This window comes from Leucopleurus acutus (genome assembly GCF_964270905.1).
Source record: "Leucopleurus acutus genome assembly, chromosome: 12".
Taxonomy (NCBI): Eukaryota; Metazoa; Chordata; class Mammalia; order Artiodactyla; family Delphinidae; genus Leucopleurus; species Leucopleurus acutus.
Window position 1 is genome coordinate 12,733,867 of NC_139154.1, and position 25,475 is coordinate 12,759,341.

At 43.9% G+C, this 25,475-nt stretch overlaps 1 protein-coding gene across 2 annotated transcripts in view; it reads left to right on the forward strand.

Annotated features, from left to right (window-relative positions):
• Positions 1–22,894, forward strand: part of PTCD3 (pentatricopeptide repeat domain 3) — a 30,727-nt gene extending 7,833 nt beyond the window's left edge. Inside the window, exons 5-24 of one of the 2 annotated variants that reach the window (XM_082851724.1) lie at positions 3,547–3,615; positions 4,111–4,215; positions 5,760–5,928; positions 7,718–7,833; positions 8,362–8,432; positions 9,540–9,627; positions 10,237–10,297; positions 10,544–10,629; positions 11,656–11,800; positions 12,470–12,520; positions 14,632–14,721; positions 14,986–15,014; positions 15,945–16,051; positions 16,964–17,042; positions 17,141–17,231; positions 18,819–18,904; positions 19,373–19,521; positions 21,016–21,057; positions 21,481–21,639; positions 21,932–22,894. In XM_082851724.1, the coding sequence (XP_082707850.1) occupies positions 3,547–3,615; positions 4,111–4,215; positions 5,760–5,928; positions 7,718–7,833; positions 8,362–8,432; positions 9,540–9,627; positions 10,237–10,297; positions 10,544–10,629; positions 11,656–11,800; positions 12,470–12,520; positions 14,632–14,721; positions 14,986–15,014; positions 15,945–16,051; positions 16,964–17,042; positions 17,141–17,231; positions 18,819–18,904; positions 19,373–19,521; positions 21,016–21,057; positions 21,481–21,639; positions 21,932–22,022 (1,884 nt within the window). In that variant the 3' untranslated portion in view covers positions 22,023–22,894. The remainder of the gene's footprint in view (positions 1–3,546; positions 3,616–4,110; positions 4,216–5,759; positions 5,929–7,717; positions 7,834–8,361; positions 8,433–9,539; positions 9,628–10,236; positions 10,298–10,543; positions 10,630–11,655; positions 11,801–12,469; positions 12,521–14,631; positions 14,722–14,985; positions 15,015–15,944; positions 16,052–16,963; positions 17,043–17,140; positions 17,232–18,818; positions 18,905–19,372; positions 19,522–21,015; positions 21,058–21,480; positions 21,640–21,931) is intronic. The other variant, XM_082851725.1, reaches the window with a different exon arrangement.
• Positions 22,895–25,475: the final 2,581 nt, after the last annotated feature.

A 25,475-nucleotide genomic window follows, 5' to 3' on the forward strand; every position in this document is an offset into this window, starting at 1 on the left:
TTTAAGCAGTGGTGTGACATAATCATTCAAATTTTAGGGGGATTCCCTGGTGGCACAGTGGTTGAGAGTCCGCCTGCCAATGCAGGGGACACAGGTTCGTGCCCCAGTCCGGGAAGATCCCACATGCCGCGGAGCGGCTGCGCCCGTGAGCCGTGGCCGCTGAGCCTGCGCGTCCAGAGCCTGTGCTCCGCAGCGGGAGAGGCCACAACAGTGAGAGGCCCGCGTACCGCAAAAAGGAAAAAAAAAAAAATTTAGGAAAGACAGCAATCCTTTTCTCTCAAATGTATAATAATGATCTTAACATGTCCAAAGCCCAGCCCCTTTCTCTCTAAAACTCACACATTCTTCGCCATCTCATTAATGGCAGCTCCATGCTTCTAGTTGCTCCTCTTTTTCATGTGCTGCACTTCAGTAAATCCTGTTTCTTCCATCAAAATATTTGTGTACGGAGTCCCAAAGACCACGCCAAGGTTCAGTGGTTTGCTAGGAGGATTCACAGGACTCAGCATATGGTCCTACAGCTATGTTTTATTACAACGAAAGGACACAAAGCAAAATCAGTAAAAGAAGAAGGCACGTGGGGTAAAGTCCAAAGGAGACCAGGAGAAAGCTTCCAAGAGTGTTTTCCCAGTGCAGTCACAAAGGACTCACTTAATTCCTCCAGCAGAGTTGACAACACGTGGAAAAGTCTACCAGGAAAGCTCTTTACAGACTTAGTGCCCAGAGTCGATGTCTGGCACATATCAGAATTCCACATTCCCAGAAGGAAAGCAGGAGTTGAGCATAAACCACATAGTACAGTTTAGATCAGTACTGGGAATGGTGGGAACCCTCCAAAATCCAAGTTCCCAGATGCCCACCAGGCCTTGTAAGCAGGCCTTTCTAAGAATAGCAGTTTCAAGCCTGGTAACTTTTCTTCCTGCACAGCATCCAAATCCTGAGCGCTTGTCATCACCGTGATCACCTTGGTCATCCAGGCCACCATCATCTCTTACCATCTTGGATTAATCACAACAGTCTCTGTCCTCTTCACCTCCTCTGCCCCCTACAGACTGTTCTCAGTTAAGCAGCCGTAGTGACCTGCTACAATGTTGAATCTCATCCTTCTACTCAGAATTCATTTGTCTTCTCATTTATCATAAAATGCCTTCTCATTTGTCATCATTCAAATAAAAGCTGAAGCCCATCCGAGGGCATCTGAGGCCTTGCGTGTCCATCCACCACCCCCGCTGCCACATCTCCTGCCGTCTTCCTTGATGGCTCTGCTCTACGTGGCCTCCTGGCTAATTCTCAGTTTCTTAGTAGGCCTGGGTCTGCCTCAGGGCTTTAATGTTTGCTGTTTATTCTGCCTGGAGTATTTTCCCCTGAGATATCCACATAATTTCCTCCTTCATCTCTTTAAGCCTTTTCATTGAGGCCTTCCTCAACCACACCATTTAAAATTGTATGTTTCGGGGACTTCCCTGGTTGCACAGTGGTTAAGAATCCACCTGACAATGCAGGGGACATGGGTTCGAGCCCTGGTCCGGGAAGATCCCACATGCCGTAGAGCAGCTAAGCCCGTGTGCCACAACTACTGAGCCTGCGCTCTAGAGCCTGCAAGCCACAACTACTGAGCCCGTGTGCCACAACTACTGAAGCCCATGCGCCTAGAGTCTGTGCTCCGCAGCAAGAGAAGCCACAGCAATGAGAGGCCTGTGCACCACAACTAAGAGTAGCCCCTGCTCGCCACAACTAGAGAAAGCCTGTGCGCAGCAACGAAGACCCAGCACAGCCAAAAATAAATAAATTAATTAATTTAAAAAAAGAATTAGGGCTTCCTTGGTGGCGCAGTGGTTGAGAGTCCACCTGCCGATGCAGGGGACGCGGGTTCATGCCGCGGAGCGGCTGGGCCCGTGAGCCATGGCCGCTGAGCCTGCGCGTCCGGAGCCTGTGCTCCGCAATGGGAGAGGCTGCAACAGTGAGAGGCCCGCGTACCACACACACACACAAAAAAAGGAATTAATAAATGTATGGTTCTTTTCTCTGATAGTTCGTTTTCCCTGCCTCCCTCCCTTCCTTTCTTTCTTTCTCATAGCAGTTATTGCCTTTAAAATTACTATATGTTTTATTTATTTTTGTTGTCTGGAGATTTTTTTCCCTACTAAATTGTGAGCTCTATGGGGGATAAGATTTTATTGTCTCCTTGGTAGCTAGAATAATGCCTGGCACATTCGAGGTGCTCAGTAAATATAGAATGAATGAATAGGAAGGTACTGAACTAAGGTAGTGGCAGTGGGGATAAGGGACGGTGGAGTAGGTAGGGGATGTTAAGGAGCTCGAGTTGACCACAGCTGGTGACAGGTTAGTTGAGTGGAAGTAGTAGGAGAGGATCTTTGGCTTGGCTTGCAGAGTGCTTGGTACCATTCACTGAGACAGAGAAGATAGGAGGGAGGAGGAGCTCTGTCAGGGAAGTTCAGTTGAGGATAAATTTAGTGTGAGGCATCGGAGCTACAGGCCCAGAGTAGAGAAGTTGTTTCTCAGAAACCATGAAGGGCTTGGAAATCATTGAGGGAGGAAAATGTAGGAAACAAATAGGAAGAGTAAGTCTAGTAAGGGAAGTCCAGCATGTCACAGAACTAGGGGCCCCAAACAGGTATTTGATGAGGATGGTGGACAGGACAGAGCCAAGCAGCAGTTGGTAATCGGGGAGTAATAGTCCAGGGCAACTGCCCTAGAACTGCTTCTTCTGCGTTGCCATTACATACCCACCACATGTTGGTAGAGAGTGGTATAACCAGATGAAAGGAGCCTCAAATGAGTATAAAGGGAATACAGCATCAGGCATCAGGAAGCGAGGACCCCAAAGAGTACTGCCTCCGCGCCCTAGGTATGAGCGTCCTTCCTGTGAGAGCCGCAGGGAGGCTCTCCCCTGGAGAATCCAGGTCAGTACGACGAGGCATCAAGGGGACAGAAGAGGTTCAGGATGCAAGTTGAGTTTTTCCTGTGGAACAAAGTTGCCAGAAGGCCCAGGGAAGGGGGCTCCAAGGGATAGGAGAAGGCCAGAAGAAGTAACTTGAGGGCTGTTCTAAGTGAGCCTCTAGTGGTGCCGGAGAGTTAATTCTGCTCAGGGTTCTACCTGGAAGTATAGAACCTTGGGCAACAGGACGCGGGAGAAGCTGCTGTTCTGCCTCCAGAGAGGGCCCAGTAACTACTCTCCTCCATTTGCAGGAAACCTTAGTGCAGGAAGCTGGTGCCCAGGCTAGTTAATTCAGAAGCTCTTGACCTTCAGTTTAAAACAGCAATTGTCCCTGGCGATAGCAGCCTTCAATTAAAAAGCAGTCATGGGGGTTTGAGCCATTGTTTGCTTTAAGTTGTGCATAATCACAAACAACTCTACAGAGCCACGGGTGCAGTGTAGGTATTAGTGTCTGCAAACACATATTTCTGCTTCTGTGATACAGGTATAGTTAAAACTTACTTTACAGAGTTTTTAGTCATCACCAAAACCCGCAAGGTCCTCTTAATAAAAATCTAGCTAAAGAGACTTCTGTGTCTTCTCCACAGGATGCTACAGCTGCCCCTTACGCATTTCAAGATGATCCTTATCTCATACCAACATCCTCTATGGAATCTGTGAGTATTTTTATGAAACTTTTCTAGTATTATGTTTTATCTTGTTGGTTTGGGTACAAGAGTACATGTATAACTTAGCTTAGTTGTAAAAACTTTTGAAAAGTTTACAGATGCTGATAGATAAATCGGTAGATTTTCTGAATCTTTTACTACTTTTATTAAAAAGTTTTAGAGGTTGCCTGTGGAGAGGGTATTTGGTTTGGGTTTTTAGTACTTAGGGCTCTTTCCCACTATAGAGCAATCCACTCGGTTTAAGCACATTGCTTTTATATACCTCAAGCTGTATATAAGATGTGACCTGAAATTATGTCACACTCAGCAGAGGTAGATAAGTAATAATTATGTAGTTTAACTTCTAATTGGGATTCTGTGTATCTGTATTCTCTTTTTTTTTTTAGGGGGGCAGAATAATTTTTGCTGAGGATGTGACTTTGATCTCTTCAGTTTAAATTACAGGTTATATCAATTTATATCTAAATCTTTTTCTTTATATAGCATTCATTTTTGTTGGCAAAGAAGTCCGGGGAGAATGCAGCAAAGTTTATTATTAATTCATATCCCAAATATTTTCAGAAAGACATAGCTGAACCTCATATACCGGTAAGGAGAGGTAATTGGACTTTTCAGATAATACTATGTAATTGTAACTTAAACTAAGTTTTTATGGCTAATATTTAAGTAGCTATTTGAATGCCTACAGTATTTGGGTGAAAAGTCTTTTAATGTTTATGGTTATCTTTGCTTACAATACTAACCTTTATTAAACTATATGTATTTGCTCTCCATTTTATTTTCCCCATTTGGTTTCTGTGACACCAGACTCTTAGATCTTTACCTCTGTGACTGTTCGTTTTTCGTTTCCCTCATTAGCTTTTCTATCTACTCCTTAAGCCTTGGTGTCTTTTTCTTAGGGTTCCATGCTCAGTCACTTTCTCTTTTTTCTGTCCAGAATCTTCCTGCTTCAGTGACCCTTTACTCCATTCTTGTATATCTGGCTAGGTATCTCTACTTTGAACTCCAGATTGTATTTCCAGCTACCTCTGTTCTGTAGTCACGAGGAGTGTGCAGGGCCTGCTGTGTGTTAGGCCTTGTGCTTAGCGTGTCATACAGTGGTGAGCGAAACATGGGCTCTGCCCTCCTGAGTTTATTAGTGGAAATAGTAACTCAGACTCATTGTGTCTAAAACTGCTCCCTCTCACATCTCCCTACTTTCCGAAGCACTCACACACACACACCCAGACACACCCTCTTGTGCTTCTCAAGCAGCGACTCTTGGGGACAAATTAGGTAGTCAGTGTGATTGTGTCCATAAAAGTATTAGAATCCTGAGCTAAGACAGTGCAGCAGTGGAATGGCCATTTGTTGGCTATCCTTTCCCCGCTGCGCTTCTGAGTTAACAGTTACTCTCCTATGTTTAGCTCACTTCTGCGTAAAGCTGTCCGTGGATGCCCTGCCCCACGGCGGGCAGCATTCGCACACCTCTGAGGCCGCTTACATCATTTGTCATTCACGCTGTATCATAATTATTCCTTATTTGCTTTCTCTGTTAGATTGTGAGCATCTTGAGGGTAGAGAATGACTTCCGTCTGTTTATCCCCAGTGTCTAGCTTAGTGCCTGGCATCGAGTAGTAGGCCTTCAATAAATACTTGGGTAAATTGGTGCGTGAGGTAAAATCAGCATACCTTGGTAGCACTAAACGTTTAGAGGAAAAGAAGTACCAAGGATGAAAGGTTTCTGTCTTTGCAAACCGGTGTACTGCGGCACTTTTAACCAAGATTGGGAGGAAAGTAGGAAGGATGGTTTTAGCAAGGGAAAAATAAGTTCACCTTGAAATTGGGAAGTTTGGTTGGAAATTAGATTCTTCAGATATGGATTAAATATCTATGTTTGGGTGCTTTTAAATTCTCCGCCCCAAGCTAGGAGATCGCTAAGTAATCTTGTTTTGGAGACTGGAGAGGTTTTTTGAAATAAGTTATATTCCCTACAGAGGTATTCTTGTTAAAAAAAATAGTATCTGGTGCATGAAGCATGAATCGGAGCAGTGAAGTTTTATTTTGCTGTGTTGGTGATCAAAATTTTGTCCTACCCAGTTACCTCTGACGTTGCCCTGTTTGCGATAACTTTAGCCATCTTGTTTTCCCAGTGTTTTATGCCTGAGTACTTTGAACCTCAGATTGAAGATATAAGTGAGGCTGCTCTGCAGGAACGAATCAAGCTCAGAAAAGTCAAAGCTTCTGTGGACATGTTCGATCAGCTCTTGCAAGCAGGTGACCAAGTTCATTTGCAGCCTCTCTGGGAACATGGGCTTGGAAGTGGGCCACAGTTACATATGTGATCCAGATAAGTTATGAGTGTAAGTTACAAGTGCTGTGCTGCTTCCTCTGCTCAGTGGCTGTGTTTGTGTTTTTTATAGTTTAATAAGTCATATTTCTTGTTCTGCTTGAGCATCATTTTAAAACCGTGGGTGGGGCAGAGTTGCAACTTTGTTAGTATCTTGTCCTCTTGTGCTGTATCAGAGGCAGACAAATTATACAGCCGTTCTTCCTTAGCTTCTGTTTTTAACATCAGGTGTGTACATACTCTATTCACATTTCCTATATTCTTTAAGTATGTTTGGAAGGCATAAAGCAGACAAAAAAATATTTAAAAAGGAAAGAGCGCTAAGCTGCGGGATCAGAGGTTTGGCTAGGTTCTGGCACCAGTTAGCACTGTGGCCTCGGAAAAGTCACTGCTGTCAAGTCCTGCGGCTCTGAATTCGATCTGGATGAGCCTCCCGGGGTGTAGATCTAGGTGCCAGGGCTTGTAAGCTGTCATGAGAATGTACCTATGGTAACATGGAAGGCAGCAGCATTAAGTTTTAGAATCCCGAGTGCTGTTCAGTGATTTAGGAGAAAAATCAGCCAAACGTGCAAGAGATAGAAACTGGACTGAGTCACTCAATACAGCCTTAAACACAACAAGAAACATTTGCAGAAAGCTGTGTTTGATTTGAGAATTTTGGTGTGTAGCCTGTTAAAGCTTCGGGTGTACAAATGAATTGCTGATGCAGGTCATCATTTAGGGAGGCTTTTCCCCCTGCTGGTTGAGTACGATAAACATCTTAGTGCTAAGACTTGTCTTCCTTTGTTTTACACGCTGTGTGGTGTAGGCACATGCAGATGTTCAGTAAGCGTTACTAAAGACAGTGTGTCGAACCCGTAACCTCGACTCATTCAGAGTAATGGAATGAGGCAGCATACTGGGAGAGGAAACAAAATTTTATTATCAGGCCCCTAATAAGTGCCATGCACTTTGCTAGGCATTGAATTATACACCTTATGAGTTGGTGTGCTTCTCGCCATTTTATAAAGGAAACTGACTACAGGTAATCTTTAGGGTTACACAGCTTTGAGATGGTAAGACCCAGTCAAGTTACACTCCATCACCGGTGTCCCGTCCACTCTGCCATGCTGTCTTTTCTGGGCTTCTAAGTTTCCTGATGGGCATTTTTATTATCAGTATATTTTCTTTAGACAAATGCAGTTAGTTTTCTTTTAAAGCACTAAATTATGTTTCATACTTCTTCCTGTTCCCTTTTCTCCCCCTTCATAAGAGTCAAGATGGGAACATAATGTTTTGAGCAATAATTTTTTAAAGGCTACTATAATTAGGCATTTATGCTAGTATTTCTAGGCAGGTATTTCAGTGAGGGCCTGGGTCCAAGTGGAATAGTTCTGCTTGCATTTGTAAAAATGGAACTGGCCCCGGGGGACGACGTGGCAATCATTTGCAGAGGGTTCAGTTTGAAGATGATAGTTAGAACCGTGAGATAATTTCTCTGGGGATATGAGTCCATAAAATAAATGAGCACAGGGTCAAACTTGAAGTTGTGTTTTCTCTTTTCTGTCACACGGCACTGTTAGGGACTGTGTCCTGTCTGCATCGCTCCGCGTGTTTAAGCTGATGTGGAGTGCACACTCTTCCCTCAAGAAGGTGATGGCTGAGACTGAATAGGTGGCCAGGACGGCCACAGCTCATGGAAAAGTGAAGAATTTTCATCTAGTAGGCTCTAGTTCTTTGATGCTTCAAGGTTTCTTTCCCTTTTTTTCTCACTACCCACAGGAACCACCGTATCTCTGGAAACAACTAACCGTCTCTTGGATTTATTATGTTACTATGGTAACCAAGAGCCCTCAACTAATTATAATTTTCAACAACGTGAACAAGCAGAAGAGTTGGTAATGGCTTTGGCAGTGATTTTTAAAGTTTCTTTTGGTAGTAATACCTCCTCAGAGTAAGGCAGGTTCTTGTGCCATGTGTTAGGGTCGAAGAGATTTGTTCTGAGGTGTGGTGGGGCATAGTACATAGCCTGGACAAAAATGTGGAGAAGGAGACGGATTTTAACAATTGTTTTGCCCTGGTTCCCTCCTTAAAAATATTTTGACCTTGCCTGCCACATGCAGCAAACCTTTGACCAGAAACGTTTGGACAGGCGCCTTTGTTGTTGTTACTTAAAGTGATAGTATGATGTGTAAGGGACGGGGGCAAAAACCCCTGGTTCCAGCCCCCTCAAAAATTCATACGTAGGTGGGCAGAGAGGAGTGAGCATACTCTACACTTTAGAAATTAATATTTCTTAATAAACACTGGGTTTCCTTTTTGTCTTCTATTGGATCTGTATTTCCTTTGCTTTTCTGAAGTTTCCTCAGAGAATGCATTCCACTGTCATATTTTGTTTTATATCTGTTGGTGATGGTTCACTTCAGGAAGAGGCCACGGAGGGAAGTGACGAGAAACCTAAGAAGGAGGCTGGTCGTCAGCTTGGAGTTACTTGGAGGTGTGTTACGGCATGATTAGAACTTTGTGTTATGGCTCCGTACAGCGCGTGGAATGTTCCCCATCAGCCCCTGAAGAAGATACGATCCTGGAATATTCTAAAATGCAGTTTGTTTTCAGTGTGCAGTATAAATGTCTCAGTTGGTTTTCATATGTTTTTGGACCGTTTTTCATTAGATCTTTGCCTCCAACCAGCAGCACAAGGTTGACACCTGACTTCTTTTTTCCATCTAACTCCATGCAACCTTCATGGTATGGTTCTTTTGGTAGTTTCATCAGTAGTCCTACATTGCAATATATACCTCTAATTCTAAAAGATTCACAGTTTTTTATTATGTTAGAATACACATGCTAGAGCATAGTTCTAAGTTCAGACTAGTGGCCAGCAAACAGAAGTATTCACTTCCGAACAAAAGGTGAATATCATTTAACATTTCAGAATTAAAACTGAGTAGAAGCTCTAAATAAAAGAAAGGTATTTCATATGGATGTCTGAAAAAGGGAAGCTACCATTAATATCTAAAGTCTTTTTTGAAGTGATAAAATGAATAGAATCAAAAATTAATTTTTTTCAGTAGATATTAATAATTTCTCATAGTGGTTAAGAGCATTGACTGTGGAGCACCATTTTGGCCCAAATCCTGGTTCTGTCTGATTTCCAAGACATACTGGTAACAGGGAGAATCAAGGTACAGCATGATTTGTATAACATAGCACATTGATAGGCTAGAATAGGACAAAGGATTCTAGAGACTCCGCTTGTCTGTGGTTGCCTCTGGGGAATTGTATCCAATTGAAAGAGGGTGGGGAAACGTCACTATGTACCCTGCCGTGCAGTTTGCTTTTTGTTTAATACCTTGAGTATATATTACACCTTTTCAGTCCTGGTTCTGCCACTTAGCCTGTAAAGCCTTGGACAACTTGAGGTCTTTGAGCCTCAGTTTTTCCTGTTTTCAGAATGATAACCATGTCTTCCACTCTGGGTGGCAAGAATTACTTGGAATTATACACATAAAATGCTTAGCATGGTGCCTAGAACATGGTAAGTTGGTGGCTATTACTGGTTTTTCCTGTTTCCTCTGGTTCACATTTACTTTCTTGTGTCTAGAGCAAAAAACAATGCTGAGAGAATCTTTGCTCTAATGCCAGAGAAAAATGCACATTCCTACTGCACAATGATCCGAGGAATGGTGAAGGTAACGTTTGTTTTATATATCTTTTTTTTTTTTTTTTTTTTTTTTGCGGTATGCGGGCCTCTCACTGTTGCGGCCTCTCCCATTACGGAGCACAGGCTCCGGCGCGCAGGCTCAGCAGCCATGGCTTACGGTCCCAGCCGCTCCGCGGCATGTGGGATCTTCCCGGACCGGGGCACGAACCTGCGTCCCCTGCCTTGGCAGGTGGACTCTCAACCACTGCGCCACCAGGGAAACTGTTTTATATATCTTTATCTTCCCCTAAATCAGCACTTCTCAACCTCAGAACTGTTCACCGTTGGGCCAGATAATCTGCTCTTGTGGAGCTGTCCAGCGCCTTGAAGGGCGTTGAGGAGCCGCTCCTGTCCACTGCATGCCGGTGGTGCATCCTTCCCTCCCCAGCTGTGCCAAAATGTCTCCAAGCATTATTCAGTGTCTCCTGGGAAGCAGCGTTGCCCCAGTAGAGAACCACTGCACGGAGGATACGTTTCTTGAGAATGAGACCATATCTGTTTACTACTGTGTTCCCAAACTCTAGAGCAGTCGATACGCACATATTTCTTAAATGAACAAATTTGATGATCCTTAATTTTCATACTTTCCCTTTTCCAGCACCGAGCTCCTACGCAGGCATTAAACTTGTACACTGAATTATTAAACAACAGACTTCGTGGTAAGTGTGTTTGGAGAATTCCCCTCTGTCCTTCCTCTTCTTTCCTTCTCTCAGGCATCTATAAAATCTCAGGATTTTACCTCAGTCATTTGTTCATTCTTAATCTTTTCCTGTGGTATTGGTGATTGAAGCAGGAGTCCAGAGCCAGAGAAAAGAATAGTTTTCTAGTTTTGTAGACATGTGCGCGTGTCTTTGCCTTTAATCTTCAACCCCAGATTTTGTTAAAGTAGTTTTCTTCTTTTACAGCTGATGTGCACACCTTCAATTCATTGATAGAAGCAACAGCATTCGTGGCGAATGAGAAATCAGAAGAAAAATGGAATAATATACTGGTAAGGAGGAACTCTCACTTTGTCTTCTAATAGGCCTAAAATATTCTTTGCTAGGAGTATGTGGGTTAGAGACAGCATTCACTGAGCATCCGCATGGCAGTCACTGTGCTGGGCGCTCAGCTCATGGTGACCTGTTCACACCCTTCCAGCAACCCTGTAGTTTACGTAGGTGTATCTGACATGTGACCCAAGCATACAGCTGGAATCCAGGAAGACCTGGGTTGCTCTATTCACTTATTTCTCATAATGGTTTTTTCATTAAAATGAGACACATTTATTGCAAAAATTTATTAGCTAAGATTTAAAAAATTGAGGGGCTTCCCTGGTGGCACAATGGTTAAGAATCTGCCTGCCAATGCAGGTGACACAGGTTCGAGCCCTGGTCCAGGAAGATCCCACATGCCACAGAGCAACTAAGCCCGTGCGCCACAACTACTGAGCCTGTGCTCTAGAACCTTTGAGCCACAACTACTGAGTCCACGTGCCACAACTACTGAAGCCTGCGTGCCTAGAGCCTGTGCTCCACAACAAGAGAAGCCACTGCAATGAGAAGCCCGTGCACCGCAACGAAGAGTAGCCCCCGCTTTCCAAAACTAAAGAAAGCCCACAGCAGCAACAAAAACCCAATACAGCGAAAAATAAAATAAATTAATTTTTTAAAAAGATTGAAATCACTGGATTGAAGTGACAGAAATAGAAACCGTGTTATACCATACTGCGCATGTAAAAGAAAAAACGCAATCCATTCTAGTCTGCTCTCTTGCTTCAGTCTCAAACTCACTGGGCCGCTAAAGACAGCTGGACACCTTGATCACATGCTGTCAGGGTAACTGATGGAGGGGCTTCTCTAAGGGGCAAAGTTACTGGTCCTGCTAGTTACTAGATAATTCTGAAATGGGGGATGTATTTATTAATCTACTTTAAACATAGGCAGAGAGCCCAAGTCTTTTTTAGTATGTTACATTAGTTTATTGGATAAATTACCTACCAGCCATAAAAAATACTTCCTGCTTTTGATTCAACTAGGACCTGTTGAAACAAATGGTTGCACAGAACGTGAAACCCAACCTACAGACTTTTAATACTATTCTGAAATGTCTCCGACGATTTCATGCAATTGGAAAATTGCCAGCCTTACAGACCTTACGGGAAATGAAAGCCATTGGAATAGGTGAGGATGTGTCCTAGTGTCCCTCACTGAAGACAGTGCTGACCAGAGGTTTCAGGTTCAGACAAGCAAAAAAGAGACTGTAAACTCTTTTGCTGTTTACATAGTATGTTGGGAATTTCCTTTCCACCATTTAGCACATTTTAATTACGTGTATTTACTATAATGGGAACTCTTTTATCATCTCTGTGTTGTTTATAGGAAGTTACATTCTTTTAGTATTTTCGGTACTTTTTTATGGATTTCTTAATTCTAGGGAGAATTGTTCTCCTACAGTTGGCTGGTTTTAAACTCGTGACATTTTCTAGCATAAGTATTTGAACCCAGTTGTGTGCTAGTGTGTTGTATATTTTTCAGTAATTACTTTATTGAAGGATGTTTTGGGAATCAATTCACTTTGGTATGCTTTAGTTTTCTTAAATGAAACTCATTGTGCATTGGCTGTAATAGGTGTCTGGACTTTCTAAGAGGGATTCAATCTCTGACACCTTTCCATCTTTACATTGATCATATGAGCTAGCAAATGTCTTTGTTCAGAGGAACAGAAATGTAACTTTTACTTAAATACCAACATTAATATGTTTTTAGATCAGTGTGCCTCAGTGAGCTGTATTTTGTATAGCTGTGTTTGACTTATTTTATTTTTTTCCTCTATGTACCTGGTAATATAAGAACCCTCGCTTGCAACGTATCACTATATTATTCAGCTGTTTTATCAACATGGTATGTATGTCATTATGCTACTAATTTATGTAGAAATTAGGCTAACTTCACTGCTTATGAATTAAGACTAGACAGTTCACAAAATAACATTGTCTACAGCCTGAGCAAACCGTTATTCTTGAGGAGAGTAACATCTTGTTTGTGATGTAAAACTTGAGCTGGAGGGGAGGGAGGTCATTAAATGTACTAACAAGGATGGTGGGGCTTCCCTGGTGGCACAGTGGTTAACAACCCGCCTGCCAATGCAGGGGACACGGGTTCAAGCCCTGGTCCAGGAAGGTCCCACATGCCACGGGGCAACTAGACCCATGCGCCACAACTACTGAGCCTGCGCTCTAGAGCCCGTGAGCTACAACTACTGAACCCATGCGCCTAGAGCCCATGCTCCGCAACAAGAAAAGCCACCGCAATGAGAAGCCCACGCACCGCAACGAAGAGTAGCACCCGCTTGCCGCAAGTAGAGAAAGCCTGTGCGCAGCAACGAAGACCCAGTGCAGCCAGAAATAATTATTTTTTTTAAAAAAAGAAAGGATGGTGTACAGTTTTGGTCAGGAGAAACTAGTCTGGAGTTCCTTTTGCTCTCCAGAGCTGTGCTGTCCAATACAGTAGCCACTTAGCTACACATGGCTATTGAATTAAAATGAAATAAAATTAAAAATTCCTTCATGGCATTAGTGCTCAGTAGCCGCTTGTAGCTGCTGGCTACATGTTCCGCGATGCAGGTGCAGAGCATTCCCATCCTTGCAGGAAGCTGCTGGACGGTGCTGCCCCACAGTAACCTTAACTTTCTTTTGAAACCTCATGGGAGAACCTTGAGGCTCTGTTTGTCACCTAGTTTTAGGTCAGCTGTGCTCTATTGAATGGACTTTGGAGCAAGGCACACCTGAGTTGAAATTTCACCTCTACCATTTACCACCTGTGTCAGAAGGAACTGGATACCTTACCTGAGTGATGCCATCACGGTGTAATGATGAAATGAATTATGCACAGTGTCCTGTCCTGTGCTTGGAAGGCAGGTAGTAGGCACTCACAGTCTGTTGGTTCCTATCCATTTGCCCCAACCTGAGAAAGAACCTCTGGGTTCAGAAATGACAATTCTAGTCCTTCTGTCCTGTGGTAGACTTTATGTGTGAAAACAACAGAAAACCTCGATTATCTGTTTTGGAGGGCTGGTTTTACAAAATTCACATTCTCACCTGTCGGGAAGTAAGGGCAGTTAACTGACTTTATCTTGAAGACAGGTGAACAGTTTCCATGGTAATTCTGTCTTCCAAAATTTTACTCAACTTTGGTGTCATTTTGCTGAAACTATTATTTCTGACCCCAAAGCCTATTCCATTTCTCCTCAACGTCACATATCACTTTGGTTCCGTTGCTAACTAAAGTCATTGGTACTTGTGCTTCCTAAGTAATACCCAGGGCCGTGGGGGGAGGAGTGTTGGTGTGTCTGAGGGATATAAATTGGCTGCCTGTAATAATAATTTCTAGGAATTTACCCAAAGGAGAAAGCCTAAAATAATGAAGAAATGATACGTATAAAATAGTTTATTATAAAACTAACAGAATAATTAGGATTGCTAACAAATGAAAACATGCTTGAGGAACTTCAAAAGTACATCTGTGCTGTCATGGAAAGTATATTATCACTTGCATATGGAAGGTGGGGAAGGGATGTGGATTAATAATGTGAAATGTTTAACTGGAAATGTCATAGGTGCATTTTAATTCTACAGTTTTCTTTTTCTTGGCTCTCATCCTGGTTATATTTAAAAGGAGCGCAAATGTTTATTAGCAAAAACGTGTTTGTTTTCTAAGTATGCAGGCTTAGTGAGGGTCTGTCTGTCTCCCGTTTCAATGCAAGTCGACCTTGTGAGGAGCCTAAGAAGGAAGGGTGGAGTCTTTGTTGGGAGCACCTGTAACTGTCCCAGGGCTTGGGGAGAGCTGCACTCTGTGCAGAGGGTGCGCTCGTTGCTCGAGCAGGGATGTGCCCGGCCAGCTCCGTGCCTTGGGTGGAGGAAGGAGAAATGCGGCCTTAGGACTAGTTCTGCACACCCGGTGGTTGTACAGGAAGTGAACTCATGAGAAAACCCAGTTGCCTTCTTGTTCTGCAGAAAACCCTTCAAAAGGATCGTCCCTCATCATCTATGACATCATGAATGAATTAATGGGAAAGAAATTTTCTCCAAAGGACCCGGATGACGGTATGTACAGAAATTGCTTGTATAAGACAGAGAGCCCTGTTTTCCTGACTGCCGGGTATTAGAGCCTTGTGATGAGGACAGGGTTTAATTTAGCTTAGTGATTGGTGGAAGCTGTATACTTCCTGTGCTTCCCCTCCTGAGTTTTTATGCCGTTAGGTTTGTCTTACACGTTACCAGTTTTGTTGCCAGGATTTTTATTAATGTTACTGACTTGAAAACGTTTTATCCATAGTAACCAAGGCTCTTGTGAACTTTGATTTTCAGATATGTTTTTTCAGTCAGCCATGAGGGTTGTAAGTACAATTTCTTGCTTAACTTTTGTTTTCCTGTTTTCTTTTATCCATCTCCTAAATTCATCATTGGGGAGGTGGGGGGATTCTCCCTGATTCTTTCACTTCCTGACTCTTACTTATATTCATGTCTTTAGTTCTAATTTTTATTCCTCTTAAATCTCTACAAAATCACAACATTCCTGCTCTGTGTTTATTGTATACATTTTCTTTTTTCATACCTTTCTTCAGAAAGTAAGGTTTGAAAGTAAGGTTTCAGAGTATTTCATATTTGCCTATTGGTAACTTTTTAAATTGATGGTTTTTAAGTTTGGTTTTTCATCTTACCATACTAAATCATAGGAAAATTTTCAAGCAGTTTCAGAATGAATTAGCATATCCTATTATTCCCTAAGGATATATATTATTATATATATATTATTCCCTAAGGACAATTGCTTTACATTTTAGTGAGTGTCCTTCCAGGTTTTCTCCTTTGGTTATTCAGATATGCACGTCCAGACTCATTTCCATGTTATCTTGTTTGTTGACAGCAGTACAGTTATTTCACAGGAGGGAAGGACTTCTCCTGTGGGTGGGTTTTGGAGTTATTTCATGGTTTTTTTGCCAGTATAGTGATGCTGGAGTGAGCACTCCAGCTGTCTTGTGCATGGCAACCAGGTGTTTTCATATAGTTACTAAATATAGGTATAATTACTAGATTAAGGTTATTTTGTTTTCAATTTCACAGAACTTGGTGATTTGTTTTGATTCCTCCCTCCCCCCCATTTTCTTGTAATTCATTTGCTGTCAACCAATAATAATGTTAAATCAGCATAGATGTTTCCGCAGGTAACTGTACTTCTTTATATAATGAGCTCTTTATGTAATGAGCCACTGTTGGGCTGATAAGGATCGCAGAATGATGCTTATTTACTACTTGTAAATTTTCAGTGCTCATCTCTCAGAGATCTAGAACTTGCTTACCAGGTCCATGACCTTTTAAACACTGGAGACAACCGGAAATTCATTGGACCGGATCATCGGCGTTATTTCTACTAGTAAGTGTATTGGAAATGTATCCTTCTGCATTAACGGAGCACCTGTATGCAACCAGTAGTCAGTTCTGCCAGTGGGAGGCTATTGGTGGCCTAATTTTAGGCAGCTTGACCCTGACTTAACAGTGTAAGTTAATTGAACACTTGAAGAGTCAAGCAGTGGTAAAACTGATTTGTCAGACTGAGATGTCTGCTGTGTATCTTTTAAGCTGTTTTTATTTGTGACACTTTGGGGGTTTTTGTTGTTGTTTTTGTTTGTTTGTTTCACCGCACAGCGTGCAGGATGTTAGTTCCATGACCAGGGATCTATCCCGCAACCCCTGCAGTGGAAGCGTGGAGTCTTAACCACTGGACTGCCAGGGATGTCCCTGTAACACTTTAAATCCATATATCTTTTCCCTGTAAACCCTCCTATTTTATGTTTTTGAATTCATAGGAGGGTGGGTCCCTAAAGATTTCATTGCAGCCTCATTTGTTTTTGAAGATGAACATGTTGGAGCCCAAAGAGACTCCTTAAATGGGTTTGCTTTTAAACAGAGAAAAACCAGAACTTAAGGAGGCAGCCTGTTTATAGGTGTGTGATGGTTCTCTTCTATGTGGTCCAAATCCTCGCTTTACGTTGAACGCTTTTAAAATGAATAGGAGATCTGCTCTCTCCTCACCATGAGCTGAGAGTATAACCAGGAGGTGGCATCAGTGACTGGTTGAGGATTAGAAGGTGTTAACTGGGAAGTCCAGAAAGCACAGTTAGCAGCACCTCCTGGGTCAAGCATTGGCCTGTGTAACTTGAAATTGTGTGTAACTTACTGTCTTTAAATTTTGTGTAATGCGTCATCATATGACTGTGCTGTAATTTAGTCATTCCCCTATTAAACACGGATTTTAAACAAAACATGCTTTCTTTCTCCATTACAGTTCCAAGTTCTTTGGTTTGCTTTGTCTAATGGAACAAATTGATGTCACCTTGAAGTGGTATAAGGACCTGATACCTTCAGTAAGATGATTCATTACTTACCATTTATCATTGTAGATGTTTGTGGTTGTCTTTGCTGAGTAACACTTAAAAAATGTATTTGTATTTTTCTGAATCAGGTATTCTTTCCACATTCCCAAACACTGATAGATCTTCTCCAAGCATTAGATGTGGCCAATCGGCTAGAATTGATTCCTCAGATCTGGAAAGGTCAGTTTCAGCTTATGTGTCCCGACCCATCTCATTTTGTCTTATGTTTTGATTAACAAGCATGTTAACACTGTTAGGGAAGAAAACTTCCTTTTTTTTTTTTTTTTTAATTTATTACTACTCTTTATTTATGTTTTGGCTTTGTTTGGGTCTTCCTTGCTGTGCGCGGGCTTTCTCTAGTTGCAGTGAGAGGGGGCTGCTCTTCGTTGCGGTGTGCGGTCTTCTCATTGCAGTGGCTTCTTTTGTTGCGGAGCATGCGCTCTAGGCATGCGGGCTTCAGTAGTTGTGGTACATGGGCTCAGTAGTTGTGGCTTGCAGGCTCTAGAGCACAGGCTCAGTAGTTGTGGCGCATGGGCTTAGTTGCTCTGCGGCATGTGAGATCTTCCCGGACCAGGGCTCAAACCCGTGTCGCCTATGTTGGCAGGTGGATTCTTAACCACTGTGCCACCAGGGAAGTCCCCAAAACTTCCATTTTTGACTAAATTGAATGCAGTAGTTGAGGTCTACTTCAGGGTCATTTGCTCATGTTACATATTGGATTGCGTGAGTGACAGTGTAGTGGAAAAGACCTAAATTGGTTAGGTCCTTTCCAAAGAAAAGGCTGGGTTTTGTGCAGTTGTGTGACATCAGTGTTAATTACCTGGGACACCCAAAATATCAACCCCCGAAGCCTGTGCCGTTCGTTCCTCTATACCATGTTGCATCACTGTGCTTCAGTAGCTAACCAGGGGCTTCTCTGGTGGCGCAGTGGTTAAGAATCCGCCTGCCAGTGCAGGGGACATGGGTTCAATCCCTGGTCCGGGAAGAGCCCATATGTCGCAGAGCAAGTAAGCCTGTGCGCCACAACTGTTGAGCCTGCGCTCTAGAGCCCGCGTGCCACAACTGCTGACACCCGAGCACCTAGAGCCCATGCTCCGCGACAAGAGAAGCCACCGCAATGAGAAGCCCACGCACCGCAAGGAAGAGTAGACCCCGCTCGCCGCAGCTAGAGAAAGCCCGCGTGCAGCAACGAAGACCCAACGCAGCCAAAAATTTTAAAATAAGTTAAATAAATAAATTTTAAAAAAAAAGTTAACAGTCAGTGATACTCAGGTTTCTAAGAAACAGCCATGACTGTGGGTTTGTGTGTGTGGTTATGTGTAAATTGGCTGCAGAAGATGCTGTATGTCATCCACTAGGTGACTGATCATAAACTCAGTTTCCGTCTGCCTCACGTTGCCTTGAGACAGAGACTATAGCCCCGCCCTCCTACCTTACAAGGCTGCTCTAATGATCGTGTACAAGGACCACTGACGGTTCCCACGTGCCGTAGAGCCACGTGGAGCTGGTGGCTGCTGGAGTGTGGTGCACGTGCCGCGCTAACACTTGCCTGGGAGCACGTCACTGGTGCTGGCTTTCACTGCTCATCTGTCCTTTCCTACCATGAATCATCCTGCTAGTTTTCTGGAATCCTGGAATCCAGGTCAGCAATGTATGTCCACCCCTCCAAACAGATGTGGGCGACTGCTGACAGTGGACGCAGGCCAGCCAGAGCCTTGGCTTTACATGCCAGTGACCACTTCCCACTCTGTTCTTTTTTGTTTCTAGATAGTAAAGAATATGGTCATACTTTTCGCCGTGACCTAAAAGAAGAGATTCTGATGCTCATGGCAAGGGATCGGCACCCACCAGAGGTAGGCTTGTGTTGACACTCAGGTTTTGCTGTCGTTATTAGATGTATACTAACCAGTGTATCCTCTAATACTGACAGCCGGTGAGGGTCATTTCCATGGTTTTACCTATCATTGTGGAGAATTCTGCCATCTAAAGTCACTCTGATTCCTCTAGTCCAAAGCAAGCAGCATGAAAATGGATCCTCTCGATCCTGACAGTTAATAGCAGCTTGCCTTCTTGTAAATTTCTCTCTAAAAAGAAAACCCGTAGTTGGATTTGAAATATGTGGCTGATCCCATTATTACCCCAGGGCAGAGTGCTTTGCCTTTTTTTTTTTCTTAAATACTGTATTACTGTGTGCTGTACATGTGATGTGTTCCAACGGTAAAATGCATTGCTTACAAATTTTAATGGTCCTATGGAGTCTCCCGAACTTAAATTCTCATAAAACCAGTTGGGCATTTCCGCTGACTCTCAGAGCGTCTCAGCTGCAGGTGGCGTTTGCTGACTGTGCTGCAGATATCAAATCGACTTACGAAAGCCAGGATGCCAGACAGACGGCTCCCAGTTGGCTGGCCAGCTCTCTGAACCACATAGCCGTCCTCTTCTTAAGGGCCGGGAGAACCCAGGAAGCGTGGTGAGTACAGCACATGCCACACATGTCACTGGAAGCATCTGTACTTGGATCTCAGAGAACTCTTACCCGGTCGTTAGCGTTTCTCTAATTTGGCTGCACACTGTGTAGTTTACCAGGAGACAAACGAGTTTTCTACGTACTGTGTTTTCTATAGGACTTTCCAAATACCAACTAAAAAAGCAAACTTGGGGAAGAGGAACCAGTATACATGACGTGTTTAAGAGAAGGTGTGGTTCAGTGGGCTCATTCTCTTTCCGTTTTTGTTTTCTGTATTTGTGGGCGAGTCACTTCTCCGTTCACTTGAGTAGAACAAAGTGATTAGAGAATCTTAATTTTGAAAATGTTTTGGTCATTTGGTTTATTCAAGTCATCTCATGGATGCTTCTCCGCCCCCCCACCCCCCAGCTTAAAATGTGGGCTGTGTACTGGGACTTCCGGAACCTGGCATTTTACCAGTTTACTAAACCTGGCCTTGACTAGAACCCGTCTTTGGTTTGTGCCACTGTATTCTAGTTCTGTGTGTTCATCAGCACTTCACTCACATACTAATTTCTGGTGTTTAACTGTGAATAGAGACGTTATGCATAGTCGTTTTTCCAAAAGTGGAAAAGTCAGTGAGAGTCCTTGCTAGGGGCGGTTCCGATGTGTATTGTTTTGGATATAACCGTGTGTTGGTGTTAAGAGCCAGTGACAGGGCTTCTTGTGCCTGGCTGTTCACTAGAGAGGACCGTAATTTGAACATGATGGTCAGTCCACGGTGTGGATGTTTGCTCTCTCCACGAAAGGCTGCTAAATGTTTTGCTGCCTCCTCTGATCATAACTGGTGGCAGATCACACAGCCGGCTACACAGCTGCTGACAAACATTTGATGCTTGGACTTGTCGACTAGGGCAGGTTGACACACGCTTGTTATGAATCAGGCTGTGATGATTGGCGCAGGGGTACGGACCTCAGCTGATCATGGGAGCTGAGTGTATGTGTTTGTCCTTTGTCCTGCATGTGGCAGGATGACGGCAAGCACTTACATGAGACTGATGCCTTAATCTGAGCCTGCTCTTCATAACGTCGTTTTAGGACACACTGAGCTCACACTGGATTGTAAGAGGAAAGAGATCAAAGTGTATTTGCGTCCCTCTCTTCCCACTGCCCACATAATATCATACATTTCCTCCCTGGGGGGACAGAAGTGATCCTCTGGAGGAGGATATGCCCCAGCAATTCTCAACGCTGGCACCAAAGCAGATTTGCCTTTGAAATTTGTAATGCTATGTGCATATATGAAGTTTGGGAAGAGGGGGCTGAGGCACCTGGGGTGATTCTGATGGGAAGATAGGGCTGGGAGCTGGTGGAGCTCACAGACGTGTCTCCAGGAGCTTCCCCTCTGCTTGTCAGGAAGGACACTTGGTCTCTGAGTCCAGGAGAAAAGCTATGGTCATTCGGTTGCCTTCTGTTCTATTAGTATTCATAATCTTTTTCCTATCTCATCTTGAACAGGAAAATGCTGGGGCTTTTCAGGAAACATAATAAGATCCCTGGGTAAGTTCAAGTTAACAGGGCTGCCTGGGGACATCCTGGATTAGCCACATGCGTTTAACTCTTATTGGGGGAAGGGGGTTGGAATTTCCTCACATACCTCAGCCATGGCGATTGGGCACTTTTCTGTTAGGCAGGTAGGTGATCGGTCACTCCTACCATCTAAGGCACCCTGAGGCAAGCGCTGTTTTTTTCAATCTGTGCTCAGTGATCACAGCATGCTGGGGATACATTGGCTGGATCCTCAGTGAAGGCATAATGAACCAGTGTTCATTATTTATTTGGCCCTTTAAAGTTAGACTCCATGTAACTGTCTGCAAAGCTACTGTTGAGGATTTTACGACTGATCTTTGTAAGGAACTAGATTTTGTATGTAAATCTTTGAGGGGTTTAGTTGGGGAATGTTGACATTTTTGCCTTTCACAGGAATGAGCTGCTGAATGAGTTTATGGACAGTGCAAAAGCATCCGGCAGCCCTGCCCAGGCCACTGAGGTAGTGAAGCTGGCAGGCGCCTTCAGCTTACCTATTTGTGAGAGCCTTACCCAGAGACTAATGGCTGACTTCACCCTCAGCCAGGAGCAGAAGTAAGTGGGTCCTGTATCATCACCCTCAAGGAAAGTTATGAAAATGGAGCAGACCATTTGTCTGTCTGCCCATTCAGATGCTTGTAGCTTTCTACCCCCTGAACTTCCTTTCCTTGCAGAAAGTCAGGATGTATTGGTTTAACGATATTTTTCGTTTGTCATAAAAGTCAGGGAGGCCTATAGGTTTATTTGCTGGTTGGAACCTTTTCCTTTGTTGCTTTCGTGCAGCTGCAGAGTCCCCCAGCCCCGAGCCTGAGTTGCAGTGTAACCCTCCCATTTATTTTTCTTACAGGGAAGCCCTGGGAGATCTAACCGCACTGACCAGTGACAGTGACAGTGACAGCAGCAGTGACAGTGACAATGACATCAGCGAAGGCAAATAAAAGTGGTCGAATCAGGAGCTACTGTGGCCTAGCGTGGCTGTTGTGATTACACTTGAGAACTGAGATGTTAGTATTTCATTGTAATGTGAAGAAAACAAGAGAATACAGATTTGGTGAATCTTGATAACAGTGCTCACTTGTTTACGTTTAATTCCTGAACTAAACCATCCATGACAGGGTTCCCACGTGAACAGAAGGGGCACTGCCATTTTCATTTCTTTGGACACACATTGTGATGTTAAGCTCCGCACAACTGCAGTGTTTGTCAGCTGATGTCGGTGTGGTTTGCCCCTCCCCCATTGGGGACTGTAGCCTTTGTTGGCTGATGCTATGACCTGACACTTCCTCCAACTCAGAAAGCGTCTAAAGGAAGTTTTTGTACAATTACATCACAGTTGATACTGGGTCAGTAGTAGCCAAATTCAGGGATATTTATATGTGGGAAATTATTAATCTTAGAACTGATTAAACAACGTCAGGAGTTTAGGCTGCACAGCTGGGAAGATGAAGACTGGAAATAAATACTGTAACTGAGGTACGTATGTATGCATTTCCATTATTTTTATAGAATAGCCCACAGCCTCCCACTAGGCTTGGGGCTTGCACGAGAGTTTCATCTCCCCCTTTCTCTCTGTGTGAGTGCTGGCACCTTCAGTTGTGCTGTACTTAAAGTGGCCTAAATGTATGTGATGACAAGAGGATTGAAGTGTCTTCTTGACATAATTGTGTATTGCTGGTAATCGAGTAGGTCGAGAACCTCTACTCCAGCCTCTCTCATGACTTGCAAGTGGTCTGGGAAGCAAACAGGAGCTTGTGAGGCTTGCAGGAGCTTCACGAGGGCTTCTAGCGCAGGCTGCTTAGCTCATAATCTGATCGCCAGATGTACCCAGGCATCCCAGGAGTTCTCAGATGAGCAACTTCATCCTTACCCTGCCGGGGTTGCCATTTATGGCTACTGTGTTGTACATGTGTCTGTAACATGTGCCTGTCCCCATCTCCATTTGGCTATCCTCTGGCCAGGACCCAGTCAGTCATACATCCTCAGAAACCTAAGTATTGACTCATGTTTTCTCCTAGATCACCAGAATTTAAGACATCTAAGTGAGAGACAGAGGGCAGGGGAAATGACAGCAACTAGCTACTTAAGTATTCATGTGCTTCGCCCCAGTAGCCCCTTGACATAGCAAATGAGCAAAAGGGATAGGTAGGGCAGATTAGCCTGTGATCTTGCCTTAAAACCTGCAAAGAGAACTTGGCTGCCTGGAAGCTTCTGTAAACTTGGCCTCTCCCTTTCCCTCTGGTTCATCAGCACCTGGAAATGGCTGATTCTTCTGGGCCGAGTATGCATTCAGTGCAGTCCTTATAGATGCAGAACACTTACATTGCCGGGGAATCCTGCCAGAGAACAGTCCTCAGCATCGTGCTTTGCAGCTATGGCGTTGATGGGGGAAAGGTCCATCTGGGCTGATGGCACGTGAATTTGTAGTGGACTTTCCAAGTGGGTGATGTTGTGGCCATGTGGTCTTAACTCTGTGCTACAGACATTCCAGATTCCTATTCTGGGCAAAATAACTGCTTTCAGCTTTTCAGAAAAAAATTAAGGAAGGCCTGTAGGATTGGTCTCCATTCTCTCTTTACCCTCTAATAGTATAAGGTTTCTATGCCAAAGTTAATAACCTATCAATTTTGGTTTTGGTTCAATAGAACATTTGAGTACTCTTAATAAAATGGATTGTCTTACATCCTTCAAACTGCAGGGTTTGAAATCAGTTTTTGCAGAAGATGACTAGAATATTTTAATGAAATGGATTAGAAAATTAAGTACATTGTATATGTTCAAGTTGTGTGACATTCTTACAGCACCACAGATATACGCATATTGATAAACACGTATAAGTGTACCTGATGGCAATGTAAATTATTTTACTGCTGGTAAAAGGACATGCTGTAAGATGGCAGTCACCAGGAGTGTGGATGGGCAGGGCAAGGTTTACAGAATCACTTAGATTAGATCTCAGTGGTAGAGTGGCAGTTTACCCGAGAAATGGGCATACATTATTCGGTTGATTAAGGCGGTGTGCTAGGACATGGAGTGAGCAAATGTAAGGTACACAAAGTGGGGGTGAAGGAGGCTCCAGCCTGGCCCAGGAAGGAGCCTAACCTGTAAAAGAATGTTGTCTGGGGCCTTTCCTGGACAAAGTAACCATCACCCATATGATCACCTTCAACATCAAGATACTGTCCTTGGACTTCCCTGGTGGCACAGTGGTTAAGAATCCGCCTGCCAATACAGGGGACATGGGTTCGAGCCCTGGTCCGGGAAGATCCTACATGCTTCGGAGCAACTCGGCCCGTGTGCCACAAGTACTGAGCCCCGCAAGCCACAACTACTGAAGCCCAAGTGCCTAGAGCCCATGTTCCACAACAAGAAGACACCGCAATGAGAAGCCCGTGCACCACAAGGAAGAGTAGCCCCCGCTCGCTGCAACTAGAGAAAGCCCGCGCGCAGCAACAAAGACCCAACGCAGCCAAAAATCAATAAGTAAAATAAATTTATTTTTTAAAAAAAGTTGTCTAGCCAACCTGCATAGCTGTGGACTTTATAGAAGATTTTAGAAGGAACACTGGAGATCAAACCCAAGTTCACAGAGCTCAGCAAGACTTTACTCTTGAAAACTGAGAACGTCCAAGAGAGGTGAAGGTCACAACAGAATTCATCCCCAGGAAAACCTAAGCTTTGCCGATGCCAGCGCCATCTTTTCCCACAACAGCAGTGCCTTTGCTGGCTTGTGCCCCACAGTCCCTCCAGAGCCCCTCCTCTTTCTTCCTGAGACCCCAGGGCAGCGTCCGTACAGCTAACCTGGACCAACCAGTGAAACCGTGGCACCACCCCCTGTGGAAAAGGGTGGCGTGCCCAGGCAAAGCCCCGCCTCCTCAATGCTCCCTCTGCTTTCTCAGATCCCCCAGCCCCTGAATGCATCCGCAGGGAGGAAACCAGGGGAGCTGAGCCGAGCCCTGCTTCAGGTAAATGGTGCCCACTGGACCTGATGAGTGATTTGCCTGAAATGTAATCACTTTTTATTTCCTGTTTATGTTAAATTATCGTTTCTTCTGCACTGAGTTCAAATTACTTTAAAAGTCGTGGGACAACTAATTTGGGACTTGGAGACTGCTTTTATGCAGAACCTGTTAAGAAAGCAGAGGGTTTAAGTCAATACTAAGGAACACAGAAGTACCGTGCCTTAAAAAAAGAGACTGCCTAATTTACATTTTACTTACTTTGCTGATTTAGAAACTTTAAACAACATTAAGGCAAATATCAGAGTTTTAATGATTCCACCTCCTTGAAGGTAGAACTGAGAACCCACGTAAAGGCTCTTTAGGCCCAAGTGAAGGCCCTTTTCACCTGAGGGGTTGCTGAATGATAGCTCAGGAAGATGTGAATCTTACTGG